At 35.6% G+C, this 12,739-nt stretch overlaps 1 protein-coding gene across 3 annotated transcripts in view; it reads left to right on the top strand.

Moving 5' to 3' along the window:
- LOC125675589 (ADP-ribosylation factor GTPase-activating protein 2-like) overlaps positions 1 to 12,739 on the top strand; it is a 32,167-nt gene that overhangs the window by 1,695 nt on the left and 17,733 nt on the right. For all 3 annotated transcript variants that reach the window (XM_048913341.2, XM_048913343.2, XM_048913342.2), the window contains exons 2-9: positions 2,200 to 2,391; positions 3,163 to 3,294; positions 3,446 to 3,620; positions 6,994 to 7,112; positions 7,284 to 7,429; positions 9,067 to 9,195; positions 9,386 to 9,541; positions 11,204 to 11,350. In XM_048913341.2, coding sequence (XP_048769298.1) covers positions 2,200 to 2,391; positions 3,163 to 3,294; positions 3,446 to 3,620; positions 6,994 to 7,112; positions 7,284 to 7,429; positions 9,067 to 9,195; positions 9,386 to 9,541; positions 11,204 to 11,350 — 1,196 coding nt within the window. The remainder of the gene's footprint in view (positions 1 to 2,199; positions 2,392 to 3,162; positions 3,295 to 3,445; positions 3,621 to 6,993; positions 7,113 to 7,283; positions 7,430 to 9,066; positions 9,196 to 9,385; positions 9,542 to 11,203; positions 11,351 to 12,739) is intronic.

Below are 12,739 nucleotides of genomic sequence, written 5' to 3'. Positions count from 1 at the left end.
CAATTTCCCAACATTCCTCTATTTATACACTAGACTATCGTCAAATGGATTAGAAAATGTAGCTGAGCATTCTAGTTTAACTTTCTAGATGAAATCGCTTTTGTACTGTGATGAACCGACAAATTAAATTTTATATATTTTTATTAACACAGAAGTATCTTCTATTGACTAGCTTGTGTGCACAGTCACACACTTTTTATTCCATCCAATACAAAACAGGTAGCTCCCCATTAATGACACAGGGTATCTCCCTAGTATATTATGATATGTACTGTAGGCAATTCGCATGTGCAAAGTTCATTTCATTCACACCTACCTGCACATAGAGGATCAACCCTTTGTCTTGTGTAAACTGCTAAATAAACAAGACGCCCCTAAGTCTTAATGTTCCCATGTGACAGGGTATCCACATTCTGCACAGGTAAAACAGCCCTGAGGCTGTTTGGATCCCAACAGCTGAAATTCAAAATGGCGCCGCGAATTCTAAAATACGAAATGTCCGTGTCGCAGTTCCCGAATTTCTGTTGCATTTTTTTCTGAAAAATCGTAAAATACGACAAATGTGATGGGCAGCGCGAACCCTGTATAGTTTACTTAATGTATGTTTGTTGTTCTTGTATGCCCTTAAATGCCTTAATGGACCCAAAATTGAGAAAACCAAACCAAACACTGTTTTTATTCTCAGATATTTCACTTTGTTTCAACTAAAATTTCAACCGTTGTTTCTGTCCTTAAAGTATATATGTAAGACTCCAAAGTGCGATGGTCACACCAAACCCCTATGGTCTGCGCCAAACCCCGATGGTGTGACATGCCAAAGTGCGATGATGTGACACGCCAAAATCCATTGGTTTGTAAACGACACAGTGTTTTGATATGGACTAAACCAACCGTGTGTTGTTTCACTAAAATATCAGTCCAAAGTCCATGCATAAAAAATAAGAAGTTCAACTCATTTCATTTCCATCTAGTTGTTTATAGGGAAACAACAGTTTTTGGTAAATAAAACATTGACATGTATGTATCCATCTTTTTAAAAGCTTTAACGCTAATTAAACAAAGCAAAGGAAAAATGATACGTATGTAGGATGTCTTTAAAGGGACACTAGCTGTCATTTTGTCACCAAAAAATTGAATTCCATGAAAATTGATCTTATATTTCAAATACTTTTTAACTTCAAAGCAGGCACATGTCGAATAGTAAAAATATTGATTCTTCCTTATATATTTCTTTACACGTTGTATATCTTTTATCTAACATACATGTATGATAGTGTAGTGGTCAGCCAGGTTTGATCGCCGGTGGCCAGATAGCTCAGTTGGTCGAGCACCTGACTAGAGATTCTGGGGGCCCAGGTTCGAATTCCGGTCTGGTCTGTTGCATTTACTCCCTTCCTGTTACAGTAGTTTTATTAGGTTTCTCTTGTTTTTGTACAAAAATAAATACTCCCATGTCATTGAGATATTTTGAGAAAAAATGATTGTCATCACTTTCACAGCTAATGTCCCTTTAACATTTTTGTTTAAAGGGACTGATTCACGATTTTCCCCAAAATTTTCTTTTTCACTGTTAATGATCAAAATCTACTGTCTAATGTGTTTAAAAGAGTTGACATAAAAATTAAGGTTATACATTATCAAAGAAGCTCATTTTAGAGAGTTTATTATTTGTTTTGTAAACAAAGATTACGGTATGTTATTGTTTATGAAATTTTCAAAAGAAATGGATATCGGTCTAAGTTTATTATATCTTTTACATTTCGCAGCATTTTGGGGGTAACTGTGTCATCTAAAAGTTAAAATTTGTGACTATGCAAAATAAAGATGCTTTATATTACAAAATCAATATTTCACTTGTTTGTTTGTATACATAAAAAGACCCGGGTCTTTGTTTACATAATACAGATTTAAGGTTAAAATATTGCTTTAATTCTTGCATTCAGAAGGTCAAAAGTTTGGCTGTCAATATTAAATGAGTTATATTTTAAATTTAATGTTTACCATCAAAAATGAAAAATAGTTTCATCAAAAATCGTGAACCAGTCCCTTTAACAATAATGAGCTACAGTGAAGAGTCCTGTTGATAATTCTTTCATTTCGAGCTTCTGAAGATTTTGATTGTTAACTTGATATCTTATGGTCATGATGATATTGAATAGTACCTCTAGTTATTAGAAATATCCCTTAATTTTTTTCTAGGCATGCTTTGACTGTAATAGTAACAACCCAACATGGGCCAGCGTAACGTATGGTGTGTTTCTGTGTATTGACTGCTCGGCTGTTCACCGCTCGCTGGGTGTCCATGTGACTTTCATTCGATCAACACAGCTGGATACCAGCTGGACATGGCTACAACTTCGTGCAATGCAAGTCGGTGGAAACGCTAATGCAGTACGTAATTGAATTACTATTAAGGTTTGAAGGAATGTGCGAGTTTTAAAAGTTGAATTTGTAATCTTGGCGTATTTAATAAAACTTTAGATTTACTGAATTCATCATGTTCAAGTAGTTTGAAACCAATTGGAATTATTATATTATTATGTGAATTGTATTAATGCATGTTTTCACAAATTTTATTTGCCACCCACACTTGTGATTCTGAAACTTGTACAGATGTCAGTTTAAGACCTTATCAGGCCCTAGGCATTGAATTTCCATGATTTGTTAAAGTTTGTTACATTTTATTCTACTTTTGACTTTTTAATTGGCTTTCTTTCATTTAAAATCATGACATGTGTATGCCCAAGTGTGAAGTCAAATTTCAACTTAAAAGGCCCATGGGTAACCAGTTAAAAGGATTCATTGTCTGAACACATCACCATACAGTTTACTTTTCAGCAAGTTGAATATAAAATTTTATACATCACCATTCGATTAACTCCAGTAAGTCAAATAGAAAATTCTATCATTTGAGCATACTTTTACTACAGTTTTGATAAATGCTACTTTGTGTTGGATTTTTAGGATAAAAAAACAGTCATCAATATTAGAGGATTACTGTTTGTATGTCAGTTAATATTTAAATGCATCTTATAGGAATCTGATCTCTATACACTATGTACAGGTATTCTTGAAAGGGACAAAACTCTAGCTGGTGTCTAATGTAAATAATAATTACCAGATGCTCTCCTTTATCATGATGCGTTGATTTTGTATTTGTAGACAGCGTTTTTTCGTCAGCATGGTTGTACCACGACTGATGCCCAACAGAAGTATCACAGTAGAGCTGCCAAGCTTTATAAAGATAAACTGCATTCCTTAGCTACAAACGCTATGAGGCTTCATGGAACAAAGGTGACACATTTAGAGTAAAAGGCTGTAAAAATTTATGCTGATTGGTGGTTTTAAGGACACTTTGTTTACTAATTTTACATGCAAAAATATGATGTTTATTGTTAGAATGGTCAAGAGAGTGATCTGAAAATCAGTGTATTATTTCTAACAGGTGCATATAGACAGCCATCATGAACCCACATCACCTACGACAAAGGAAGAACTAGATTTCTTCAAGGAGCATGTAGACAGCATTGAATCCACTCCTATTGCAGAAAATCAGAAGCTGAGCAGTGTATCGGAGCCACAGCCAATCAAAAATGGCAACTTAAAGAAGGAGGAATTTGGTAAGGGCTATTCCAGAAATAAATACATGGGGGGGAGGGGGGGGGGGGGGGGGTCGGGAGGCACCTTTTGTATATACCAAGCACCCATAAAAAAAAATAAAAAATTACCCCATGACCCATCAAATTGATAAACTCATTTTACAATGACCCATCTAATTAAAAAAAACAAACTAACCAGACCCACCACAAAAATATTTTTAAAAATGAAAACGGTACAAATCTCGCGAGGTTTTCAGGACACATTTTAGTCAATGACGCGGTAATGCCTGTGCGACATTGTATCACAGTAGTTCTGAAGAAACGATGTCACATCAACAATCAAAGGCATCTATGGCGGCAATGTTGGAAAGATTGGGAGTCCAAACGATGCTATTATCATGAAATGGGTATGGATATGTTTTCCCACGAATCGTTCGTCTTTTAATGGAGCCCGCGCCCGGAGGCCTCTATATCACCATCACACTGACTGATAAATATAACGCATCGGTACCCTCGTATAAATCAACTAAGGTTTGCCTATATTTATTAGAAAACAGAATACCTATTGGTTTCAAAATATTCCCAAAATCGATACACTGTAAACTGTAATAATCTACAGAACAGAGTTCGCTGCCATCACGTCCAAAGGGACCCTACTAAATGCGCCTCTAATTTGAAGAGTGCCGTAATGGAAAGTTATGCACTGCAAAGAGCGACAACTCGAATAGTTCTATGTTACTTCCGATTTCCGATTTCGAAAGCAGCATTTCGAAAGCAGGTTTTCAATTTTCCCTCCGACGTTTTGTAACCAACACGACAAGAGCGACAATAAAAATATTCTGAAAACTCAACACCCACGTGGCACAAAATAAAACAATAGAAACTACCCACTACCCATAATAAATATTTTTTTAACAGTCCAACCACGGACCAAATAAAATATGATAAAATACGACCACCCACACAAAAAAATATCATTTGCCGCCCGATCCCCCCATTTGATCATTTCTGGAACAGCCCTAAGGAAAAAATGATAACTTAAGAATTTAATTATTTATTGAAAATGTCTTTTGACATTCAGAAATACTTGATAAGTTAAATTACTTCACTCAAATTCTTATGTAGAGAACTGTCACAAAATGAAGTTATACAGTACATACTAGAAGAAAATTACTTCAAAGGCCTAAAATCATTAATTACTTGGTTCTCAGGTTCACCCGGAACTGTTCATACAATGGGCATTAACTATTCTTATCCTTAAATGAATAATATGAAATTTCGCTCAAGCACTGAATCCCTGATCGCGGTTAAGATATTGATACTCCCATATGTAATCTAACGTTTCACTAAGTCTGGGTCATCCCAATGTTTATGTAAACAGTTCACATTTTGCAAATTGCTGGCGGGGTTATATAGTTACAAATATTTCATCTGGATGGCGTTAATATCTGAACAGATATGAAAAGACACAACAGTTATTCTGCCATTGTACATTGTGGGAAATTTTTCTGATGCTTGCTGGAACTGTTTAAAAGTCACAAGTTTTGAATTTTAAAAATAATCCCTCATCTGATGTATATTAGATAAAAAGAAGATAAAACTCTGTCGTATTTATTTTTCTTGGCCTAATTCAAATTCAGTTATTTGAGGGATATTGAACTTGTTAGCTCACCTGAACCGAAGGTTCAAGTGAGCTTTTCTGATCAAAATTTGTCCGTTGTCTGTCGTTGTTGTAAACTTTTCACAATTTTATCTTTTTCTTCAGAACTACTGGGCCAATTTCAACCAAACTTGGTCAAAAGCATCCTTGGGTGAAGGGCTTTCAAGTTTGTTCAAATGAAGGGCCATGTCCCTTTCAAAGGGGAGATAATCACAAAAATGCAAAAATAGGGTGGGGTCATTTAAAAATCTTCTTCTCAAGAACCACTGGGCCAGAAGAACTGAAATTTACCTGAAAGCTTCCTGACATATTGCAGATTCAAGGTTGTTCAAATCTGGCCCCCGGGGGTAAGATGGGGCCACAAGGGGGGGTCAAAGTTTTACATACAAATAGATTGGGAAAACTTTAAAATCTTTTTCTCAAGAACCACTAAGCCAGAAAAGCTGATTTTTACATGAAAACTTTCTGACATAGTGCAGATTTAAGTTTGTTTAAATCATGGCCCTCGGGGGTAGGATGGGGCCACAAGGGGGGATCAAAGTTTTACATACAAATATATAGGGAAAAACTTTGAAATCTTCTTCTCAAGAACCACTAAGCCAGAAAAGCTGAGATTTACATGAAAGCTTTCTGACATAATGCAGATTCAAGTTTGTTCAATTCATGGGCCCCGGGGGTTGGATGGGGCCACAATAGGGGATCAAAGTTTTACATACAAATATATAGGAAAAATCTTCTTCTCAAGAACCACTGAGCCAGAAAAGCTGATTTTTACATGAAAACTTTCTGACATAGTGCAGATTCAAGTTTGTTCAAATCATGGCTTCCATGGGTAGTTGGGGCCATAATAGGGACTAAGGTTTTACATGCAAATATACATTATATGGAAAGTCTTCAGATATGGGCCAAGGTGACTCAGGTGAGCGATGTGGCCCATGTGCCTCTTGTATTGCTAAGTATTGGCTTGTGAGCGAATTTTCACACTGAATGAGTGCCAGTAGTTACTAACATAAATTCAACAACAGTCGCTCCTTTAATACATACATAAACTATATTTCCATTGTTTTAAGTTGATAATTTATTCATTTCCTTGTCAAGGCAGAAACTGAAGCATTATTGGCAGTGATATGAAGGCATGCAGTATCACAGTTGCACACATTTTCAACGTTTATCTAATTGCATCGATCAATGCTAGTGAAATTATTGTGACTAATAAAAAAATTTGGTCCATATCTATAAATCAGGGTCAAAATATTACAAGAATTAGCTGACATTTAATAAGACAAGATACTGAAACCAGATTTCAGAGCTTACCAAACGATAGGTGGTCCACCATCTTTGTTTACATCTTAGCGTGCAAACGTTTTGGCACAGATCCTATCATTTTGTTAACAGTTGACATTCAATAATGGTCCAGGTATTGCACAATAAAATTCTCTAGAGTTTTAGTAACATTTATTACCAAGAAGTTAATAGCTATACAGATAAAAGAGAATGTTTCACAGAAATGAATGAAAGTATACTAAGAAGAATGTGAAATTCAGAGTGCATCAAAACCCAATAATGTATCATACAAGGAATCAAATACTGAAGGTATTACCACACTGTGAATTTCATCTCCTGAAAGATTAGAAGACTGTGTGCATAGTTTTATATAAGTTTTTTTGGAATGTTGTTGAAGGTTTGTATGAGGCCCTGATTTGAAATGTCTGATATGACCCTGTTGTGTTACAGACCCCTCGGAGGGACCTAGTGTGGAAGCAGCATTAAGTATGTCACCAACGACAGCAGCTGCACAGGCAGAACCTCGAAAAGCTATCATTGGTGCCAAGAAACCGGCGGGCAGGAAAGGGGTAAGAATATTCCTCGTGTACCTGTAGGCTAGGTTTATGAGTTTTGAAGAAGTGGATTGGTCTCGTATTATTCTTCGAAGAAGTCAGATGCAGTGTTATGGATGTTATAAGCTGTGCATGTAAATAAATCTGAAATTCTGTGTCAATTCTGAACGCTTTTATTTTTAACAGAAGGGTGGACTTGGAGCACAGAGAGTGAAAACTAACTTCTCAGAAATTGAGAACAAAGCGCAGCAGCTGGACAAGGAAAGGGAAGAACTAGCAGCCACAAGGGCAGTCCAGGAGGCTAAATCAGAGGAGGATAAGGCCAAGCAAATGTAAGGGGGGGGGGGGGGTCTAACCATCTAACTCAGTGTTCGAAATTGATTTAGGCTTGGTATAGTCCACAGGTCTATGCCAAAACAAGATGACATAGACCTTATTGAATTGGCATAGACTGCAAAATTGAAAAAAAATAACACTAATTTCAAACATTTTCATTTATTTCTCATGTACTTAGAAAGCATATTTTTTCCCTTTCCATAACAATATCCTCCTTTCCTCATAACTTTTATCTGACATCGACTGACTATGCAGGGTCCTTTGGGCTAACTTATTGCTTTAAATCTAAAAATCAGCGTAGACAATTTGGTGTATCTCAGTTACAACTGGTATAGACCAGTGTCATTTGATATAGACTCGGTCTATTGGTCTATGGTTAATTTCAAACACTGCAAATCATTTGTAAGGTAGTTTGGTAATCGGATGGGTGGATCCATCTGGTAGGACAGATGAGAAATAAATAAAATAGATTGCTAGTTAATTGAGGTGCATTAATCTGCTTTGGATGATTTTTTAATTCAATGGATTTCAAAGATGTTGACTCTGAAGTACTTTTACATCTCGATGCTGTCATGTGATTAAGAATACACTCAATGCTGTCATGTGATTAAGAATACACTAGATGCTGTCATGTGATTAAGAATACACTCAATGTTGTCATGTGATTAAGAATACACTAGATGCTGTCATGTGATTAAGAATACACTAGATGTTGTCATGTGATTAAGAATACACTAGATGCTGTCATGTGATTAAGAATACACTAGATGCTGTCATGTGATTAAGAATACACTAGATGCTGTCATGTGATTAAGAATACACTAGATGCTGTCATGTGATTAAGAATACACTCGATGCTGTCATGTGATTAAGAATACACTAGATGCCGTCATGTGATTAAGAATACACTCGATGCTGTCATGTGATTAAGAATACACTCGATGCTGTCATGTGATTAAGAATACACTCGATGCTGTCATGTGATTAAGAATACACTAGATGCTGTCATGTGATTAAGAATACACTCAATGCTGTCATGTGATTAAGAATACACTAGATGCCGTCATGTGATTAAGAATACACTAGATGCCGTCATGTGATTAAGAATACACTAGATGCTGTCATGTGATTAAGAATACACTAGATGCCGTCATGTGATTAAGAATACACTGTTTAGTGAGATACTGTGGAATCATTAGAATTCGTGGGGGCTCAATTTTCGTGGAATTCGTGGGTACCCCTCACCCATGAATTTACATCCTCAAGGAATAAAGAATCATAATTACATTCCAGAGTTATCTTTCTTACAAATATATAAATCCACAAAATGACGTCCCCATGAACCTGTAAAAACTCAGCAATCCACGAAAATTGGCCCCCACGAATTTAAATGATTCTACAGTATTCAATATGTTGAATAATCAAAGCAAAAAAATTAGTCCATTAATTTTCAAACAAGAAAATGTGATAACATAATAGTAAGATAGACTGAGAGAAATTATGAAAATAGCATGTCACCCATTGGCAATCATGTGCTGCATATTTATTATGTGAGTGAAGATGAAATATAAAAAAATAGCTGAATTCTGTAACTTGAAATTGCATGTTTAATAACTGAATTAATTTCCATCAGGGCATCAATGAGATTAGCGTATCAGGATATGAATCTAGAGCGGAAGAAACAGGAAGACAAGTTGAAGCAGTCGGATCCCAAGAAGGCGGAGCAGCTAGAGAGGCTTGGGATGGGGTTCGCTTCTTCTAAGTAGGTCACAAACACTCACCACTACCCATGTAAAGCACCCTAGAGTCATTTGTTTTATATAAGGCGCGATATCAATTTTATTTATTTATTATTATTATTATTTTTAATTCGCATGTTCTTTACATGTTTCAAATAAAATGCTTTCTTTTGCCATTGAACATGTTGGATATGTCTGTTCTGCATTTTCTAGGGGGATGAGTCACTCAGCCATGACAGACATGCAGGTCATTGAACAGGAACAGCCAAATTCCTCGAGGTCAAAGTACGATCAGTTTGACAGGAAATCATCAAAGGGGCGGAGCTTTTTTGATGATGAATTGGATGACTACACTTCATCATCATCTAAGTATGAGTTTAACAAGCTAAATATTGTTATTGTCAATTTTCTTTTCCATTGAATTGTTCTGACTGTAAAGAAGTAAAATGTAACTGGCTTTAAGCTTTCATCGTAGATCAAGTGGAGTAGATATGTAGTGTTGTTTATAGCACACCAGTAGGGAATTTAACGTGTATTTAGGCCCACTGGAAACATGGAATGGAGGGGGGGGGGGGGGGATTTCCAGAAGAAGAAAAAATTGTGTAAAGCTTGTAGGCTAGAAGGAATATTTAATATTGTTTTACATCCCAACTGAGAATATTTCACTCATATGGAAGCAATCGCAAAAGTAGGGAACGGGGAGAGGAACAAAAGAAATGGAGTGTTAAAATGTATATTCTCTTATTGTTTTGTGGATTAAACGAAAGGTATTCATGTGAACTTAGCATGTACTTTCTGAACATTTCATATCAAATACTTATTTACTCTACTAACTTACTGGGTTATTTTTGTCCTCATTGAATTTGAGTGAAATTAATCAAAGCTAATTGTAACAGGGTTTGACATTTACTTTTTCGAGCACTAGACCAATCGGGCTACTTCAAATGCTTTTTACTAGACCTGACCTTACATCCACTAGCCCTGACCAACTTTCCAGAAAAAACCTGATAGTTTCTCCATATCTAAATACTTAATTTAAATGACAAATGTTAAGTTTGAACTAAAATGTATTTAATTGTCTCAAAACAATCTTTTGTCTCGTCATTCAATTTGATGCTTATATTTTCAAACACATTTTCCGTTTCTTTAAATTCTACCCGGCACGGAAATTCTTTAGTTCATTTAGAACAAAATGACCTCAATCTTTTTTTTTTTTAATTTCTATTTCATAATCCCTGCTTTGTTTCTTCCCAGCCTTTTCCATTTTTTTTTCTTTCTTGGGACATCTTTTCTTGAGGACGAGAAGTCGTATTTAAATATAGAGACATTTCCACACATATGTCAACACCGAACAATGGCTGTTTATGATGTAATGTATTAATTTGATAAACACTTTCTTATATTTAATTCAAATAAACTGTTATTTTTTAAATGAATTCAATTTATGTCTATTTATCCAAAACATAACTTTAAACACATTAACATTGTGTAGATGTTGTAAAAAATCCATAAATGCAAAAAATCACTTCGACCTCGACTTATTTATTAGAACTAAAAATAGAAATTATGTCATCACGTGGTTCAAAATTGCTCGCAAACTCTTTTCAGTTATTTTTTGTTAAGAATAAAATATCTTATGGTTTAAAGTAAAGTTTCTTAAATTTTGTCTATTTTTTCAACACGACCAGTCGGACTAGTAAATCGATATTTTACTCTGCTGGTCCGGCCATTTAGTAGACTCTGTCGGTCGGACGTGCCTTAGTTAGTGTCAAACCCTGTGTAACATTTAAGAAGATCAGCTTGATTAAAGTGTGTAAGTTAATAATGCTAGCAAATTAATTAACAGCATTTGGCAGACATTGTTTTATAAAAATGGTAATGTATAATCATAAAGTTACATCTAATTGAATTCTTTTATCAGTGTATCATGGTAGAAGCTGTACATGAACATCCAGGTTTGTTTTACTAGGCATGACAGGGAGTTTGACTTGTGTTACTAGGCATGACAGGGAGTTTGATTTTATTTTCTAGATATGACAGGGACTTTGACTTCGATAAGAAGGACTCCTTCAGCTCCTGGGGGAACAACAATAAATCTGGGAGTTGGGACATTGACCGCTTCGACTCCAAACAGAGCTTCTCGGAAACCTTGTCCAGTAAACCGAAGAATGAGGATAAGTAGGTCCAACTCAAAACAAAAATAGCTTATTTCATTACTCCTGTATATTATATGTATGAAATTTTGGTCAAGATAGAATGTTTTAGATGGTGACTGCTATGAGTGATGTTACTGCTACTTGACAATAGAAATGTTGTTACAGTATCATTAAGCTTTTAAAGTTAATAAAGTGTATTAAAATCATCATCAAATTACCGTAGAAGTGGAATTTTTAGCACAAATTTAGTGATTTCTCCATAAAAATAGGTATACATATGTAACGAGAGCTATAGGTATACATGTGTAGTAAGGCTATATCTGTATACATGTGTAGGGAGAGCTATAGGTATACATAGATAGTGAAAGCTATAGGTATACGTGTGTAGTGAGAGCTATAGGTATACATGTGTAGGGAGAGCTATAGGTATACATAGATAGTGAGAGCTATAGCTATACATGTGTAGTGAGAGCTATAGGTATACATGTGTAGTGAGAGCTATAGGTATACATGTGTAGTGAGACTATAGGTATACATGTGTAGTGAGACTATAGGTATACATGTGTAGTGAGAGCTATAGGTATACATAGATAGTGAAAGCTATAGGTATACATGTGTAGTGAGAGCTATAGGTATACATGTGTAGTGAGAGCTATAGGTATACATGTGTAGTGAGAGCTATAGATATACATGTGTAGTGAGAGCTATAGGTATACATGTGTAGTGAGAGCTATAGGTATACATGTGTAGTGAGAGCTATAGGTATACATGTGTAGTGAGAGCTGTAGGTATACATGTGTAGTGAGAGCTATAGGTATACATGTGTAGTGAGACTATAGGTATACATGTGTAGTGAGAGCTATAGGTATACATGTGTAGTGAGAGCTATAGGTATACATGTGTAGTGAGAGCTATAGGTATACGTGTGTAGTGAGAGCTATAGGTATACATGTGTAGTGAGAGCTATAGGTATACATGTGTAGTGAGACTATAGGTATACATGTGTAGTGAGAGCTATAGGTATACATGTGTAGTGAGAGCTATAGGTATACATGTGTAGTGAGAGCTATAGGTATACATGTGTAGTAAGGCTATATCTGTATACATGTGTAGTGAGAGCTATAGGTATACATGTGTAGTGAGAGCTATAGCTATACATGTGTAGTGAGAGCTATAGGTATACATGTGTAGTGAGAGCTATAGGTATACATGTGTAGGGAGAGCTATAGGTATACATAGATAATGAGAGCTATAGCTATACATGTGTAGTGAGAGCTATAGGTATACATGTGTAGTGAGAGCTATAGGTATACATAGATAGTGAAAGCTATAGGTATACATGTGTAGTGAGAGCTATAGGTATACGTGTGTAGTGAGAGCTATAGGTATACATGTGTAGTGAGAGCTATAG

Source organism: Ostrea edulis, chromosome 3, assembly GCF_947568905.1.
Source record: "Ostrea edulis chromosome 3, xbOstEdul1.1, whole genome shotgun sequence".
NCBI classification, from domain to species: domain Eukaryota; kingdom Metazoa; phylum Mollusca; class Bivalvia; order Ostreida; family Ostreidae; genus Ostrea; species Ostrea edulis.
The sequence above is the reverse complement of the archived record's forward strand: the minus strand, read 5'-3'. Positions and strand labels throughout refer to the sequence as shown.